Source organism: Leptonychotes weddellii, chromosome 15, assembly GCF_054177405.1.
Source record: "Leptonychotes weddellii isolate Sample4059 chromosome 15, ASM5417740v2, whole genome shotgun sequence".
NCBI classification, from domain to species: Eukaryota; Metazoa; Chordata; class Mammalia; order Carnivora; family Phocidae; genus Leptonychotes; species Leptonychotes weddellii.
In genome coordinates, this window is record NC_138383.1 from 19411654 (window position 1) to 19429528 (window position 17875).

General features: G+C 54.6%; 2 protein-coding genes across 5 annotated transcripts; one reads left to right on the forward strand and one right to left on the reverse strand.

The window, feature by feature from the left end:
• Window positions 1–1220: 1220 nt before the first annotated feature.
• LRRC3C (leucine rich repeat containing 3C) lies at window positions 1221–3443 on the reverse strand. Its single transcript, XM_081805047.1, has one exon. It carries the CDS (start codon window positions 3080–3082, stop codon window positions 2261–2263), a length of 822 nt encoding a protein of 273 aa, XP_081661173.1. The 5' UTR covers window positions 3083–3443; the 3' UTR covers window positions 1221–2260.
• Window positions 3444–12731: 9288 nt separating this feature from the next.
• ORMDL3 (ORMDL sphingolipid biosynthesis regulator 3) lies at window positions 12732–17869 on the forward strand. Of its 4 annotated transcripts, none has more exons than XM_006749590.3 (4): window positions 12732–12868; window positions 16192–16391; window positions 17112–17263; window positions 17677–17869. In XM_006749590.3, exons 2-4 carry the CDS (start codon window positions 16218–16220, stop codon window positions 17810–17812), a joined length of 462 nt encoding a protein of 153 aa, XP_006749653.2. In that variant the 5' UTR covers window positions 12732–12868; window positions 16192–16217; the 3' UTR covers window positions 17813–17869. The 4 variants fall into 4 exon arrangements, with proteins under 4 accessions (XP_006749653.2, XP_081661176.1, XP_081661175.1 ...); XM_081805050.1 differs by having other exon boundaries at window positions 12757–12868; window positions 16197–16391; XM_081805049.1 differs by lacking the exon at window positions 12732–12868 and adding an exon at window positions 13228–13460.
• Window positions 17870–17875: the final 6 nt, after the last annotated feature.

A 17875-nucleotide genomic window follows, 5' to 3' on the forward strand; every position in this document is an offset into this window, starting at 1 on the left:
TGGATCCTTTCCCATCCTGAGCTTACCTCGGGGAATTGGTGTTAGGTGTCCAGATGGGGGAACCGATTCTCTGCAGATCTTAAAGATGCCATTTCTGCGGCTCAGGATGACAGGAAGTCAAGCGAGGCTCCAGAGATGGGCGTAGATGATAGTCTCAGGGCCCCACCTGTCCCTCAGCCTCCCACTCCTGTGGGTCTACATGGTCTGTTTTCCAGCATCCAGTGAGTTGTGTCCCAGCCTGATTTCAGGAATGGGTAGGTGAGCAGAGAGGGACAGACAGTGGCAGGGGAGAAACTGATGGAGGGTTTGATAGGATTGGGGCCAAGATTCCAAGGCCCAGGCCGGGGTGTGGCTGGGGTGGAGGTCGAACTGCAGCCTGAAAATTCCCACATCCTTGTTCTTTCCCCACCCCTGAGCATCCCTGAAAGTGGGAGGCCCATGTCTCCTGAAAAAGAGGATGGGGTGGGGGTCCCAGGTTTTTCGGAGATGAGTCAAGTTGAAGCTTCCTGGATGATATGAGGGAGCTCAGCCTTGGAGTGGTGGAGGGAGCCTCAGAGATGGCAAGAGGAAGGGTGGTGGTGGTGGAAAGGAGACAGGGAAGTCAGGGTGGGGCAGAGGGTCTGGGGAGGTGACGGGTTCCTCTTTGCTTCTCCTTGAATGGCTGCCCCATCTACCCCAGGCTCTGCCCCAAACTGGGTGGAGCACTGGTTCAGTGGTTTTATCTTCAGCTTCTATTGGGGTTCCCATGAGCTTCCCCAAAGCAGCTGTTTCCTCCCCGGAGGCCGCATGGCTGGATCACCCTACATGGAGGCAAGGGATGGGGTGTGTTGACCCCTTTGGTCCCTTGAGAAGCCAATTTGGTGATAGGGATATCTCATAGGGCCCCCCTCCTTTGGCCGACTTGGTCTCTGCCACCCCAGGAATTCCTTCATTAACTTTGAGCACATCTAATTTCTCTGTACCCCCTGCTCAGACTCCCACTGGGAGAAAAGACAGATTGCCAAGAGGGGAGCAGCTCCCTCTCCCTTTGCTTCCTCTGCCCCATCCACAGGCTGGAGGCTGCCAGCTGATGACTGATGCTTGGACGTTGTCCTCCTTCGCTCCTCCCTCTTTGTCCTCCCTCCAGCCTCCTCCCATCCTCCATTCTGGTTCCATCATCATTAATTCACAGGCCCTGGCATCCCTAGCAGATCGACTCCAGTGTCAGGAGCTGGGAGGTGGGAGGGGAGAGAGGAGTTGGCATCCAGCCCAGTGGGAGCCCCCACCACCGAAGCGGTGGCAGAGGCTATGGTAAAGAGCTCAACACCCTCCCACTCCTCATTGTCAGGCCACAGGTGTTCAATGAGGTGAACAATAAGGAAGAGGTCAGGGGCATTAATAAAAGTGACTTTATTGAGTTGTCCAGTGATATTCTGGGGGTGGGAGATCTCCTAGTCCCCATCCCCCTCCAGCTCCCAGTGACCCATCTTCAGCTCCGACATAGAGGAGACCACTCTTCTCCCAAGGGAAAGGGTTCAGAAAGCCCGTCAGTGTATAAAGGAGGTAGCAGAGAGATGGGGCATCTCTGGAAAAGGAAGCAGGGCCCTCTAAGCCAGGGGGGTCCCCAACAGAGGGCAGAGGGAGAGGAGCCTGGGGCCAAGAGAGAGAGGCAGGAAGTGAGGGTGGAGCTTCTCAGCAGAGGTGGAGAGAGGAGAGCAGGAGACCACAGGGCCCAGCCTCCCCTCCTCTCTCTCTGCACCCTCTACTTCAGTCCCCAGGAATGTCTCGTTGCTGCCCATAATTTCTGAGTTGTTTGCATCCTCTTTGCCTTTGTCCACCACTTTGTAGCTGGGGTCCTCCCTCTCCTGCCCAAAGCCCTTCTCGTTCTTGAAGAGTCAGCTCAAACATCCACACAGTGAAGCCTGGAGATCACTCAGCCGGGTAGAGGCTTCTTCCTCTGTGTTCCCACAGCCGCCTGCCCCTACCTCTGAGTGGGCATTCGTACCATCTACTGTCATTCTCTGTTCTGTTGCCCCCCACCGTGGGGACTTGGGAACTTTGGGTCTCCGAGATAGAGTAGGCACCAAACACTCCAGGCCCCACAGAGGGTGTTGGTTGAGAGAGAGATTGGGTTTTTGGGGGAGATGGGAGAGGAAGGGGGGTGGAATTGGGATGGGATGGGGTTGCAGAGGAGGCAGAGAGGGTCAGGGGAAAGGAGAGGGCAGAGGGGGAGGAATGTAGGCCAGGTCATCAGAGGGGGCTGGAGGGGTGGCCCCGGTCCTCAGACCACTGTGCTGAGGGTGGAGGAGTCCTCGGAGCGCCCGGGCAGCACCGGGGCCCGCTTGAGGGGACATCGGGGCTCCTCCCGGTTCTGCCACACATAGTGGGCCAGATAAGCCCCCACGAGCACCAGCCAGCCCCCCATGGTGACCAGCAGGGCCACATCAGTGCTCCGCTGGGCCCCGGCCCGCCCCGCCCCGCACAGCTCCTCCTCGCCCGCCAGAGGCAGGAACTCCTGCCCCACGAGGTCGGGGCGGGCTCCAGGGCCGCACACGATGCCTGTTCCAGGGCCCGGTGTCAGCCTCACCTGCCCGAGCACCTCTCGCAGGGCACAGTCACAGCGCCATGGGTTGGCGGACAGATTTACTTGGACCTGCAGGCCCACGAAGGCCTCTACGGGCACCGAGGCCAGCCGGTTGGCAGAGAGGTCGAGGTGGCGCAGCGTGCCCTCCAGGCCCCGGAACGCGGCCCCTGAGAGGTGGGCGAGGACGTTATGGGACAGATCCAGCTCCTCCAGGACAGGAAGGTGCTGGAAGGCTCCTGCCGGCACCGAGGCCAGCCGGTTGGCGTCCAGGTAGAGCTTGCGTGTGTCGTTGGGGATGCCGGTGGGCAGCGCGCTCAGGCCCGCCTGGCTGCAACGGAATGTCCGCTCACCAGCTTCTTCGGCCACGTAGCAGCCCTGAGGAGGGACCCGGGGCCTGGGCTCCGTGCCACATGTGCCTATCACCAGCAGGAGAGACAGCAGGGGACCGGCTGGTGGGAGCATGGCTGAAGATTGGCATAGTCCTGGAGTGAAGTAGGAGCTGGGGAAGAAAAGCCCCATAAAGGAAGAATGAGTCGAGAGAATTCCATTCCACACATTCCCCACCACCAGCTCTCTCTTCTGGAGGTTTCCCCCATGCGGGCTCTGAGGGCGGGGGCCTTCCTTTGGGGGTTCACTCAGGTCTGGTTGACTTTTGCTTCTTCTTTGGGGTTTAAGGCTCCCTTTTCAGGCCCTTTGGGTAAGAGGTCCCCTGGGCCTGAGATTCTTCTAGCATCTCTTTGTTTCTGGAGGGTTAATCTATGAAGTCTCTTGGTCCAAGACCCTGTTGGTCACTTTGGGTCTGGGGGCTTCCAAGTCTCTGCTTCCACGCATGTATTAGTTTCTCCTATTGGAATAAAGTCTTTCTCTGCCAGGCTACCTGGGTGGCTGCCAGAGGGCCAGGTTGGCACTCATATAAAAGAGACAAGGAAGACAGGTCAGCGATCGGACTTCAGGGCATTCAGCTAGGCTAGGTGACTAAGGCCTGCTTTCTATGGCCATCTCCCCCCTTTCCTGGACCACCCACCCCTCTGCCTGCCCCAACTTTGTCCTCTCCACCCCGCTCTTCCTCCCCCCTCCCCTCTCTCCTCCTCTCAACCTCTCACCCCTGTTGGTGGGAGAGCCTTCTCCTGTGTGTCCTCTCCCCGGAAGTAGTCTGTCTCCCTGGTGCCTGACTCCGGAGACCCGCTTCCTCCTCCAGAAACCCTGTTTGCCTGTAGCTGATGGAAATTGGGGGCTGGGGCCCAAGAGTGTTGGGTTTCCTGGCATGTGACTCTGAGCCCCAGGTGTCAGATACCTGAGCCATGGCCTGGCCAGGAGATGCCAAGACAGGGCAGATCCTGGACCCTGATGAACTCTGCCATGGGGAGACCGGGCCCCAATTCCTTTCTCTGTCTTAGGCTCCCCCACTAAGGCCTTGAACATCGCCATCTTCTGTCCCTCTTCTCTGAGCCAGAGCTAAGACTCTGCCTTCCAAAACCTCTGCCGCTTGCCAAGAGCCTGGCCCAGCAGAAGGATCCCGGCTCGGCAGGCCTGGGGTGGGGGTCGGGGGGCAGAATTTGGGTGGGCCCCATCTCACATCCACTGCCTCCAGCAGCCGTCTCCCCCAATTCTGTCCCTCCCCCACTCTCCTTCTCTGTCCTTCTACCATGCCTTGGGCCACCTTCTTCCGTGGTAAATGAACTTCCCTCAGCCTTTTCCTTGCAAAACTTGGACCTCATCTCCTGACTCCTCCCAACACTCTGGTGCCCAACGCTCTTGCCTGGTAGAGGACACTGTGGCTCAGTTTTCGTTTGTCCTCTGCACCATGGGTGGATGGCCCCTCCAGGAGTTGGAAGTCTGGAGCCCCTCCAGGAAGTTGGAAGCCCCTCCAGGAAGTTGGAAGGTGTCTGAAGTCTGATACGGTCCCCTATAAGTTTTCCGGCTGATTTTCTGTTTTGGGTTGGAGCTGACTCCGGTTGTCTCTGTTTGCTGGAGCCCTGGACTCCCAAGTTGGTCCTTTTAAGTCTCCCTCATGTCTGGGAGCCAGGGAGGGCTCGTTCCCCAGGGCCTCTTGATCTCAATCGTCATTTGCACCCCACGCAACCCTATTACAGCACCCTCTCCTAATGCAGTGAAAGAGAACTGGGGAGTGGAGTGTCACAGGACACCTCCTTTCTTGCACAAAGGAGGCTGAGGTCATATGCTGTGGAGACCCTACTAAGAAGGAAAAAACCTCGCTGGATTTTGTAAGAGACTATGAGCGACCAGAAGCTGATACATAATTTCAGGGACCAGTGCCAAATGAAAATGTAGGGCCCCTTGTTCAAAAACTGTTAAGAATTTCGAGATGGCAACAGCGGATTATAAAACCAAGTGCAGAACCCTCCTGAGTGTGGGGCCCGGGGCTCTGTGGGATGGTACAGGCCGTGTGCCCGTGAAGCTGTCCCTGGAGGTGACCTTTGATCAAGCAGTTTCAGAAGTGTGATGAGGGCCAGAGTCTGATATCGGATGATATCATCTCCGGAGACACTCACCAGTGACTCATGCTTGTGGCGGTAACAGGGGCACTTCTCAGACTCACATTTGTCCAAGAAATCAGATAAGACACATTTTCTACACTTGGGCAGGAAAAGCGAAAATTTTGTCTGTGGGTTGCTTGTTAAGTTGCTTGTTAGGCATTCTGCCACTGAAAACTTGCGTGTCCATTTTGGGATTGTGGCTGAATGTGGAAGAGCAAACATTTGGAATCCTACCCCTCACGCTGTTCTTCTCTCACCCTGGGCAGGAGTTTAGCTAACTAAGGCGCCCGAAGTGAGCCTGGCTATTGATGGAAGGATGTCCTTCTCAGACGAGGGCAGCTACCGAGAGAGAGAGAGAGCAGGACTGGGGTGCCCAGCACAACAGGGGCAGGAGAAGCAGGCAATGTGTAGACAGGAGGGTCTACCTGGAGCACACATGTGGTTAACTGAGGGTAGCTAAGGGCCATGCTGAGCAGAGAAGGAACGCAGAGGAAGGGGGAACCACAGGGGATGGTGCGCAGTGCAGGCTGGGGGTTGACAAGGTTGGGGCAGAAATTCTCTGCCATTCATTCCTCTGCTCAGCGAGGATGTGCTGTGTGCTTCGTGTCCCAAGAACTGTGCTCGCTGAAGGGGACACAGACCCTGTTCTTCACCCAGATTGATTAAATTCAACTCTCGGTGGCTGGGTCTAGGTGCTGGTATTTATCACAAGCTCTGCAGGCATGTCTCATGTGCAGCCTGAGCTGAGAGCTGAGAACTGCTAGAAGGAAGACATGGACATGTTGATCCATGTCTCCCCGGGTGTTCACGTGATGTCTGACGTGAGTACGAGGAGCTTTCAGACCCAGAGAGAGAATAAGTAACGGTGGCAGAATCTGCCGGCTGTCAACGCCGTGTTGCCGGGGAGGTGACATTTTCCCTCTTCCCTCTTTAGGGCTTTTCAGCGGGGCCTGCGGACTGAACTCACAACACAGATCAACGGGAGAAAAGCACACACATTTATGTAAGCTTTACGCCACCCAGGAGCCTCGTAAGGAAATGAAGACCTAAAAAGGTGGCAAGTTGCGAATACTTTTATGCTAGGCTGAATATACGGAGAGGCTAGAGAAAGAGAAAGATTATTTTTAACAAGGTCTGTTTGTACAGAAGTCTCTCAGATTTGACTCCCCATCGAATGGTACCAGGAGGGCATCTTTCACATGAGAGTTTTGTCTCCTGTTTTCAGGGGAAAAAAAGGGGGGAGACTAGAATACCCTTCTTGCATCTGTTTTTTTTTTTTTTAATGTGAATTGAGCTCAAAATAATCGTAATGTCAAAGTGGCATATTTTGGGGTGGCGTATTCTGCCCCCCTTCAATATCTCTTTCTTATTTCCTTCCTTTATACCACCTGCCGATTTGGGAGGAACAATGTACTCGATCCCTCCTGACAGAGCCTGATTGGTCCCCTCAGTCTATCAGAAATCCTGTTGCGCATTTTCCCAGCCTCCTTTGTGGACATCTAAGGGGAAGTCTGCTGAAGGGCCTTCTGGGACAGTCTTTGATTTGTTTATAAACGAGGATGGCCCCATCCTTCTCCCTACCGCTTTCTCCCTGCTTTGAACATGGAGGGTCAACCATAGTTATCCTGTGACCATGAGGCAACAAAGCAGGAAGGAAAGGTCAAGAGTATCACTGAGAAATTGGCCTGAATATCACTGAGCCACTCAACCAACACTAGCAACCGCCTGCTTCTTTCATTATGTGAGAAAAATAAACCCCTCCTTCAGTGATTTTCAACTTGGCTTCACGTTAGAATAGGGGAGGTTTTGAAAACTACTGGTGCCCGCGCCCACCACAGAGATTCTTTTTTTTTTTTTTAAAGATTTTATTTATTTATTTGACAGAGACAGCGAAAGAGGGAACACAAGCAGGGGGAGTGGGAGAGGGAGAAGCAGGCTTCCCGCTGAGCAGGGAGCCCGATGTGGGGCCCGATCCCAGGACCCTGGGACCATGACCTGAGCCAAAGGCAGACGCCCAACGACCGAGCCATCCAGGCGCCCCCCACCACAGAGATTCTGATTAATCTTGGTCTGGCATGTGTTCAGTGGATGAGGACTTTTAAAAGCTCCTTGGGTTTTCTGTTGCTTTCAGCTGGAAGCATTCTTACCTGATACACTCACTTCTCCAGGATATCAGGGAAGGCTTTACCAAGGAGCAACATCTGTGCTGGGTCTTCAAGGCTGAGCGCATCAGGTGGAGAAACAGGATATGAGCAAGAGCAGGGGAGCACAAGAAGGTTTGGCTTCCCCTAGACTGTGGAATGGAGGGGTGGTGGCAAAGACTATGGTTGAAGTGGAAAGGGACGAGATCCTTGTGGTCTTTCATACCATGTAAGAATTGGGATTTGATTTAGTGGCTGGTGGATGAAGGGTTTTAAGATTAGCTTTGATGTTTCGATCACTTTCTGGTCGTGTGGAGGATGTATTGGTGGAAGAAAGACCAGTTACTGGGACAGTCCAGGTGGGACGTGGTAAAGGCCTGAGTGGAAGCTATGGTGCAGGACTGAAGGAACTAGGACTGGGGTGTTCCATTCTTTGCCGTGGCTTATGGTGTACATGGGAAAACCCTTGGGCTGGGCCCAAGACCACTTTTGCCATTGGCTGCATCCCTCTCCAATCCCCTTGGACCTTTGGTTCTCTGGACCTCATGTTCTCTGAGATCCCTTCCAGCCTGATGTTTAGTGTGTCTATTATGGTGGGGCAGGGAAGAAGTTGAGGTATGGCAGGGCCTGGCTCCCAAGTGCAGGGCCCAGGAGAGACACCCACTCTGGTTGAGCTGAGTCCTAGCTCCTCCCTTCAAGGGCAGTAACTCCATGCCTCTAAGATGTGACCTTGGAGGAGAGAAAGTAGGCCTTCAGGTCCCTACCTCCCTGAAGTGGAAGGCTCCCACATCCAGCCTGGATAGAGAGGGATAATTAAAAGGAAAGGAGGAGGGCTAGCTACTTTACCCATTGTGTCAGCCAGGGACTCATCTAATGCCAGTTTACTGAGCAGTTTAGGCAGGAGGGGCAGGAAAGACCTTTGCTGGAAAGTTCCTCGTGGGAAATGACAAAGGGGGCGTATACCCATCCATCTTTTGTTTGTTCAACTCATACCTCCTGGGCCTCTTAGACATCGGGGATGCAGAGAGAGGTAAAATGTCCCCCAGACAATAGATGAAGCCAGATTTGTGCACCTGATAGCCATGGGGTGGGCTCTAGCTGGGGTGTTTGCAGAGGTCAGAGGAACGCGGAGGTCTGAGCAGTAGACTCTGCCTGGGCAGTTGGAGAAGGCTTCACAGAGAAGGTGACACGTCAGGGATAGCCTTGAGGGATGAATAGGAGTCTACCAAATGGAAAAGGCTAGGAGGAAAAAGCACTGCAGACTAAGGTAAGAGCCAGAAAGAACAAGGTGTGTTCTGAGAATGGTTAGGAGCTCAGAGAGGGTGTATCTGGGATGTGCGGGTCAGTTCTATCCTTCTGCTAACATTCATTGAGAACCCACTGTGTGGAGGAAATGCATATGAGTAAGACACAGAGCCAGCAGCCTAGCAGGGGAAGCGGGTGTTTGGCAGATAACTGAAATATGGTGCCCTCAGTGCAGATAGAAGTCTTCACAAGGCACCTATGGGAACATGAGGCACACAGTGGACGGGAGGTGTGTGGCCGGGAATGGATTTGGGGAGAAATGCTGCTTCCTTAGCTGTGTGACCTTGGGCAGAATATTTAAACTCTCTGTACTGCAATTTTCCCATTTTAAAGTCAGGACAATAAAAATACCTACCGCACAGGGCGTTTTAAAGATTAAAAGAGCTTATACACGTGAAGCCCTTTGCCCAATACCTGGAACACAGCAATCACTGCATAAGTTAGCTGTTGTTATTACTGCTGAAGGAGTGGGCATTAGACAGGAGAGGAAGGTGATCTGGGGCAGTGGCCACCCCAGGATTTCTAGAGAGGTAGGGCCTACTAGAGGTAGTAATGCCGTTGGGATGCACTAGGGGACTTCTTCTTAAAGCCACAGTTTCCCCATCTGTTGTCCTTTTGCTCTGTAATATTCGCAGTTGTCTAGCCTACTTTTTTCCCAGGGGAGAAAATGTCAATGGTCCATATCAAAGAATATGCAGATAGAGGGGTGTCTAAAGAACAGCCCTGCTCTTGGTTCTCAGACGGAGGTTCTGGTTCCCAGGCCTTGGCTCTGGGCCTGGAGGCTCTGGCCGGGTCCAGCCCCAAATAGCCAACCACAGGGCTGGGTGCGGGGCGGAGAGCGAGGCCCCCCTGGCAATGCTCCCTGTTTCTCACCAGCTCAGTAGCTCTCACTCAGTGCTTCTTTGTCTGCTTAGCATCACTGCCCCCCTCCCCACCGCTGCCACCCCAGGCCTGGGGTGCCCCCCACCCAAACCCAAACCCCACTGCCAATGAACTAAACAGCTCTTTTCTTCTTTGCACTTGGTCTAAGTGTGACCTTCCTTCAGGAAGGAGGGAGGTGAGGTAGGGGAAGCAGGGGGGTAAAAGAATGAATTGGAGGGGAGGAGGGGGTAGTAGGATTGGAGGGGCACCCTGCTTCCCCCCACCCCCCAGCGGTCAGGGAAAGGGGCTCTGTTTCTTGACGCCCCACCTCCTCACTTCCCACCACTGCCATCATCTCGGGAAATGCGTTCCCAGCTTATGACCCCGCCCATGTTTGCTATCTTGGCCCACACGCTTCTATCTGTGGCAAGCAGAGGCCTCGCCACCCTGCCAGATGGAAACACCAAGGCTGGGGAATGTGTCTATCTCAGCAGACTAAGGAGCTCCCAGAGAGCAGGAGAGCCTCTGAGAGTGGCTTCCTCTGTTTTCAAAATACAAGCACATTCATTAAAAATTGAAAACTCATAATCTCACATTACACAAAGTTTGAAACTAGAGCATGAAGGAGATTGCCCCCAACCCCTCCACCTTAACACAAGATCTGTTTTTATTTTGTCGGATTTCCACAGCCTAGTAAAGTAGATGCTCAAACATCATTCAAATGTAGACTGGATTAATAAAAGGTAACACAGAGCACTTACTAGGTGCCAGGAATTGCTCGAAGTGCTTCACATTGATGGAGCCATTTAATCCTCACAGCGACATGAGGTGGGCGTGATCATGATCATCCCCCTCTCCATTTAGAAACGTGGTAACTGAAACACAGAGAGGTTCAGTGACCTCCCTAAGGTCACACAGCCGGTAAGTACAGGAGCTGGTTGTTGAACCCTGGCAGTCTGGTGCCAGGGTCTAACGGTGTTGCTCTGTTTTTTCTTATCATCGCCGTTACTGCATATGCAGGTTTATAAAAGCTTTTATTTTTTATTTTTATTCTTTTTTTTTTAAAAGATTTTATTTATTTATTTGACAGAGACACAACGAGAGTAGGAACATAAGCAGGGGGAGTGGGAGAGGGATAAGCAGGCTTCCTACTGAGCAGGGAGCCCTGAGCCGAAGGCAGGCGCTTAACCGACTGAGCCACCCAGGTGCCCCTCCATAGTATTTTTCTTGGGCATTTAGGTTGCTTTCTGTTTTCCACTCTTATAAAAAAACAACAACGCAGGAATGAACATGGGGTATACTTCCTTAGAATATGCTACCAGAAATGTAATCATGCCTCTAAGGTCTGAGTGACTTTTCAGCCTCTTGGCACATATTACCAGTTGTTTGTTCAAGGGGTTGTGCATTCCCCAGCACCACATAAGAGTGCTGTCACTCATTCTGAACAGTACTTAGGCCTATTCATGGCTGAAGGATGTTTGGTAAAGACAGGGTAATTACGAAGGCAGAGAGCTAAAGAAGGAGAAAGATGATGACAGGGACTCAGGCTAAATTAAGCAAAAAGGGATCTACAATTTACCACAGACCTAGAGTGAGTCAGAACTCTGTTCATTCCCATTGTGAAAAAAACAACAACAACTCGATAACAGGAGTTATTAATAGGGCATGGCATGTCGGGTAATCTTTCCGTTAGACTATGCATTAGTCAGGCCCTTATTTGAGACGTGGATCCAGTCTCGGTCTTTGAACTTCACAGAGATGTGAAGAAACTGGCAAATATCCAGAGAGCTCGATCAACTTGAGGGACGATGGAAGAATTCCAGAGAAGAGTCAAAAGAATCAAGCAGGCTCACTTTGGAAAAAATAAGACATCTTTTTTGCCTCAATGCTGGGAGGTTTCTGTAGAAGGGCCAACACTCAGTTGTTTGCTTATGTCTTCAGAAGGCTGACTACAAAAAAGGGGCTCCCACGAAGCAGGAGAAACTTTTGTATAAGGTAGAACTTTTTCAGACTCTGGGGTGATTATTTAAGTCTTGGGATGAGTGCTCTTTGGCCATTGGCCCTGGAAATATTTGAGAAGCTTCCTGTTCTGTTCTGAGTGGTTCAGATATCCACTTGCTTCCCACTAGGTGCCTCTGGGGGCCCCCTCCAGCTTTGTGATGACTGTTTCCTGGCAGTCGCCTGGGGAAGGGCAGGTGAGGTCTCAGGGAAGCGCTCCCCAGTTTCCCTGGGCCAGCATTCTCCTTTCTGGCCCCTCACATCCAATCAGGGTGTGCTTACAGCCAGTCAGGCTGGCATGTCATGACGTCATCTGACCCTGCTCTCCCAGCCCTGCGGTTCAGAGTGGACTTAGAAGCTGGGTGGGGGCAGTGAAAATGACTCAAACAAGGCCTTTTTGGTGACATGGAGAGTGGGACTGGCCCAGGAGACCTCAGGGCCATTTAGTTCAACCTCCTACAGAATAGCTTCCTACAACGCAACAGGTGCTTTACCTACATTCTTTTGAATTTGCACAACCTTGGAGACAGGGTTTCATAGATGTGGAATTGGAGATTAAGACAAGTTATTTGCTTGGGGTCACACTGCTGGTAAAGGATTGCCTATGTTATGCTGGCCTGGCAATACAATCTGTGCCCTTGACTATGGGGCATGCAGCCGAGAAAATTGTGGCCCAGAGAGGTGGAGCCTCCCACCCAAAGCCACACAGGCTGACCTGGGACTAGAATTCAGGCTCCTAACGATTTATCATGGAGTCTTCCCAAGACACGTGGCCTCTTCTGAAGCCTAATGTGGGGTGGCTGAGGATGTGGGCTGGCAGCCTGGCTCAAGTTAACTGAAGGGTAGCCAGCCTCTGGACAAATGCTCTGCCCTCCAGACTCTGCTCCTAACCAACGTTGTGAGAAGCCAGCTTCCAGGAGGGCCTGCCGGGGCAAGGGACCCGGCTAGGCTGTTTCTCGTGGAGCCAATATATGGCCAGGGCAGAGCCAGCGAGGTGTATGAAAAAACTCTGACGTGGGGTCAGAATCTCCGGGTTTTGGTCCATGCTGGGACCCAAGCAGGGACCTATGGCAAGTCACTTAAAACTGAATTTCCTGATCTCAAAACCAGGCAAGAGTAAACCGCACTTGAAGCGCGCGGACGCAAAAGCAGGAATTGTTACACGCCAAAGCAGTACCATCTGATGTTAGTTTCGCTTGCTATTGAAACGTCTGGCCTTGCGGCCCCAGCGAGGCCAAGACTGCAGCGGAGGGGGAGAAAACTACAACTCCCAGGAGGCACCGGGAGGGCCCGTAGGCGGACAAAGGAAGAAACTACAACTCCCAGGAGGCACCTGGCGGGCCGGCGCCGGGCAGTGACGTTATGGGGGCTGGCGCGGGGCGCTGATTCGGCCGGAGCTGCCAGCGGGGTGGCTGCCGCCGCGGGTTGTTACAGCTGCTGGAGCAGCAGCGGCCCCGGCCCCCGGGCACCCCTCCTGGGCCCTAGACCGCCGGCCCTGTACGGTGAGTCCGGGCTAGCGGCTTCGGGGTGGCCGAACCGGGAGCCTCCTCTTGGGGCTAGAGGCGGGGCGGGAAAGAAGGTGGGGGCTGCTGGGGAAGCGCCCCGGGCTGAAGGGGACCTGGGCAGGGTGAGCGGAAGTGGGAGGAGGTGCATCAGTCGAGGGGGTGCATCAGCCGAAGGGATGCCCACAGAGGAAAGTGGCGGGGGCGGGGGGAGACCGAGTCTAGGGTGTCGGGAGGAGTGCTCGGGCCGGGGGAGGGGATGGGGAGAGGCTTGGCTTCGGGGATAAAGGTTTGGCCGCCTCCAGGGCTGGGTGAACCCGTGGAGGTGGGGGTGGGGCTTCGGGCCGGGCCGGGCCGGGCCGGGCCGGGCTGGCCGGGCTGGCCGGGCTCCGAGTGCGAGGTCCCAGGCTGGGGAGCGGAGCGGAAGGCCCCTCTTCGGCTTGAGGTCCCGCGCCGAAAATCCCAACAATAGCATAGACTCCACCTCCTCGTTCCACTCTCTTCCCCAGCTAGTGGGGGTTCGCCCCGGTACTCGCCGTCTTTCCATTCCCACGGCCCTCGCGAGTCCGGGAGGCAGGGCCCGAGCTGAGAGGTGAGCGACTGTGGCCCTGCGGGTTGGGCGGTGGGCCCGATGAAAATGGCATTGTGGAATGCTGCCAGGGTCTCCCCGTTGGGCTTGGATGTTTTGTGCTCCTCCTCAAGAAGGCAAAAGGTTTGCTGCTTAAAGGCTGCCCTTACTTGGGGGAAAGAATGGGAAGCGCTCACCTGGCAGATGTCCTGGGGCGCACTGTGGCCCAGGCTTAGGTGCCAGATTGACAGGTTGGGCAGGGATATTTGTGTGCGGAGCCAAGGGGGGGAAGGGAGGGAAGGAGTAGAAAAGAGCTACCAGCAAGAAAGTAGTTAACAGAACGGAGTTGCTACAGGCTTTGGTTGGAGGCAGGTTATGAAAGCACATCAGGCACTGCCAGGGCAGCCCCCTGCCAGCTAGGGCAACAGAACTTTTCAGCCTCAGCCGCTGTAGACTCACTCTGCCTCTGCCAGGCTCTTCTCCCCATTTCTTCCCTCTGGGCGAGGGGCAATTGGGTTTTTTGTTTAGTTTTGTTTTACTAATGGAAGTGATATGTACCCTTAGTCACACAAACCTCTTAGGAGTGCTTTCTGGCTGCCAGTCGTTTTCTTAGTTTCTTGATTTCTTCTGTCTTTTGGGGGGTCTTCTGGGATTTCTGCTGTCAGGGCAACTAGTGTTCGGTCTTCAGGAAGATGCTTCCGAGGGTACCAGTTAGGTCCTAAGTCTAGGCCCCTCCTAGACTCATTGATCTTCATTGGATGCCCTGTCTCAGCAAGAAAGAAGTGTAGGATGATCTGGGATTCAGCAAAGCCCTTGGTACTGCTAGACAAATTACCAGGGACGGCTACAGGTCTCTGCACTCCTACACCTTTGTTTATCTAAGTTAGGGAGAAATGGGGAGGGACAGCAGTTTCTGGTCAGACTTGGGGAGCTCTGCCTCTCTCCTTAGTAGTAAGTCCTTCAGAGGCCTTACTTCTTAGCCAGCTCCCCACCGCCCCAGGCTTTTGCGTAGTACGTGTCCCAGGAGCTGTGTTAGGGCAACTGAAGCTCCAAGGCCCTGGGAAGGTAAATAACCGAGCCAGTCCCGGTTTTCTAGTTCCTTGGGTTTCTGTTAGGCCCAATTATCCGGCCTAATGGGCTGAGCTGATGGGCCCCAGGAGCATTACTTCTGGGATGCACCCTGGGCCATCTCACGCATGTTTGCATGTTGGGAAGGTGTGTTGTGGGTCACATTTCTCCTGAGGTCTCTTAGCCTAGAGCTCCCTGAGAAGAGGAAATTTGTTCTCATTATTCTGGAAGTAAGGAACCGATCCTTGAGAATCCTGGCTCCCACACAGGCTTGGCTGTGATCCTAGCCAGAGATAGATAGCAGCGGAATCTGAGGGGGGTTGTTGCAGCAGGGTGAGGGAGATGGCCTTCTGTGTACTTTCCGGATACCCCCATCTGGGACCCCTTTCTGCACCCCCAGGAAAGATAGGATTGTTTCCATGGTGATGACCTAAGGTCTTTATCAGGCAGGACCCGCCCTCACCTAGGGAGGTGAGCCAGTACAAAGGCAGTCTGTTCCCACCTCCTGCTGGTTCCAGGGCCCTTGGGGATCTGGGGACAGCCGAGCTCTAGACAAGGGGCTGCTCATTCCCCTCCTTTTGTGCATCCAGAAATGCAACTGGGTTGCATTGTTTCTGGGGCATCAAGGGCAGCCCTCCTGGTTCCTCCTGCTGCAGGACTTCTGCCACTGGAGGTGGGCAATGGAAAGCATGGTGCAGGTGCTGGGGAAAGAGGCTGAGGTGAGGCTGGGCCAGGCAGAGAGGAAAGGGGGCAGGAGACAGGCCGCAGGGGTAGTTTTTGTGTCCTTGGGAGGGGCGTGTTGATGTGGATTTCAGCGACTCGTGGGAGCTGCAGACGTTGGCCGCGTTCTCCATCCTCGCCCCTCCGATGGTGGGGAAAAGGGCACTGGTGATTTGGCAGCAGAGTGGGTGGCATCACAAGGGTTAGCCTGAGTGGCTGTCAAAAGGATAAAACATCTTGCCTGGGTTGTTTTGTGTCACCAAGAAAGAGGCCTCCAAGTCTGGGCAGAGGTTGTCCGTAGTCTGTTGTCTTCTCTTTTCTTCCCTCTCTCCCTCTTTCCACTCTGTCAGTTCTCCTGGATCAGGGTTGGGAGAAATCCAGGATTGGAGAATTAGGGGAGAGAGTAGAAGCAGTGACCCCTATATATTGCATCTCCTGCTGCCTGTTCTCACGGGCCCCACCCCCTTTTGTTCATTCTAATGGTGCGGGGAGCTCAGAGTTAGGAGATGCCGCATATCAGGCCCTCGGCAAGATAGTCCAGAGGGATTATGTTGTGTGATTCTGAGGGGACAGGCCTCTTCTCCCCTCCCCTGGACCTTCTGGGAAGAGGACCCTCATGGGAATGTTCTGGAAGATGAGATTGGGGAACAGGCAGTGGTTTCTTTGCTCTGGGCTGGATGCCTCTTGATGACCTATCCACCCAGGCAGTCCCAGTGCCTGGAGGGGCACCATCCGGCAGTGTGGGGCAGTGTGGGGCGGCCTGGTGGTGTTTATCCCAGTTGAGAGCGGTGGGAAATGAATGGAGTTAAGTCCACACAGCCTTTCTTGGGCCTCCTTGCTTGAGAATCAAAGCTGAACTGCCCGGAGTTCTTGGGGAGAGCAGAGCCTCCCTCCCTGAGGGATTTGGGCGGCGTGAGGGGGCAGGGAAAGTGGTGTGACCTGTCTCACCGGTGCCGCTTGTTTGCAGAGCAGTGGCACGAGAGGGGCGGCAGGATGAATGTGGGCACGGCACACAGTGAGGTGAACCCCAACACGCGGGTGATGAACAGCCGCGGCATCTGGCTGTCCTACGTGCTGGCCATCGGGCTTCTCCATGTCGTGCTGCTCAGCATCCCCTTTGTCAGCGTCCCTGTTGTCTGGACCCTCACCAACCTCATCCACAACATGGTGAGGGTCTGCCTGCTACCTGCCCAGGCCATGTGGGCTGCTCTTTGGTGGGGCTGAGGAGTCGGAGGAGCCCCCCCAGACGTGGGCCAGATGTCAGGGTGACGTGCTGACAACATCTGTCACCGGAGCCCGGATGCATCTCTCATCTCTGCCTCCTCCCGACTTCTGGGTTCCAGCCGCGTGCACTCTGAGGATGACAACCTGCAGATTTGTGCACATCTCCAGCATGGGGTGGCTTGGGGACCTGGAGGGAGGGCCACTAGGAGCTGAACTAAGGGCTCCAGAGAGTCCCCAGGACCCAGGCGCCTAGCCTGGCACAGAAATGCCCCTCTCCTGAGTCCAGATCTCCAGCCATCTTCTACTCCAGCCCCTCTGCACCCTCAGCCCTTGCTTGCTAGCTTGTACTCTGGCAGGCAAGCAGGGGCCATCCGCTCGTCCCCAGCTCTCTGGCACAGGGAAGCTCACATTGGGCCAGAGGGGCATTTCTGCAGCTAAGTTCTCCCCATGCCTTATCCTCATGCCAGGCCTGCCCTCTCACCCTGTGGGTCCCCTCTGTCTCCTGTCAGGCTCCCAGCTGCTCCATCCTGACCTCCAGCCCACAGCCCTCTGCCCCTCAGAGGGCAGCTCCACATAACCCAGAGCCCACTTTTTTGGGGTGGAGGAGCTGAGCTGGAGGGCCTTTTGCTTTTTGTGTCCTCTAACGAAGGCCCCTCCCTCCAGGGCATGTACATCTTCCTGCACACGGTGAAGGGGACACCCTTCGAGACTCCGGACCAGGGCAAGGCGAGGTTGCTAACCCACTGGGAGCAGATGGACTATGGGGTCCAGTTCACAGCGTCTCGGAAGTTCTTAACCATCACACCCATTGTGCTGTGAGTGCCTTCAGTAGAGAAGGACGCCAGCAGGAGGCCGGGGCCTGGGAAACCCTGGACCCTGCCAGGCTTAAACCTGCCCCGGCTCTGGCTTTTGGCATGGGCGGAGGAAGGGACTTTGGAGTATCCCCGGGTCCTCTGCTGGGCTCAGGCCTTGTGCCTCCCTGACCCTGTCTTTCACCAAATGGGCCTTTCTGCCTGCCAGTGATGTAAGCCCACAGACCTGGGGTCAAGCAAGGGGACTGGGTTGGGAGGGACCTCTTTAATGGGGTGATCTTGCCACCCTGCTTCTGTTCTGGGGGTCTTTCCCATAACTCCTCAGCTATCAGGGATCTGCCACTCCCCACCCAGGAGTGAGGGAGGAGGGGTCCTCCAAACAGAGTCTTATGCCTCTTCCCAACCTTCCCACCCAGGTACTTCCTCACCAGCTTCTATACCAAGTATGACCAGATCCATTTCATCCTCAACACTGTGTCCTTGATGAGTGTGCTCATCCCCAAGCTGCCCCAGCTCCACGGAGTCCGGATTTTTGGAATCAATAAGTACTGAGGGCACAGCCCCTTCCCCTGTCTGGTTGGCGGGGGGAGGAGTAGAAGACTGTGCTGTGATGCT

Excerpts from the sequence above, each read along its gene's own strand:
- LRRC3C (XM_081805047.1), bottom strand. The coding sequence starts at position 3,082 with ATGGGGCTTTTCTTCCCCAGCTCCTACTTCACTCCAGGACTATGCCAA.
- ORMDL3 (XM_006749590.3), top strand. The coding sequence starts at position 16,218 with ATGAATGTGGGCACGGCACACAGTGAGGTGAACCCCAACACGCGGGTG. Across the intron at positions 16,392-17,111 it reads CCAACCTCATCCACAACATG|GGCATGTACATCTTCCTGCA; the intron begins GTGAGGGTCTGC and ends CCCTCCCTCCAG. Across the intron at positions 17,264-17,676 it reads ACCATCACACCCATTGTGCT|GTACTTCCTCACCAGCTTCT; the intron begins GTGAGTGCCTTC and ends CTTCCCACCCAG.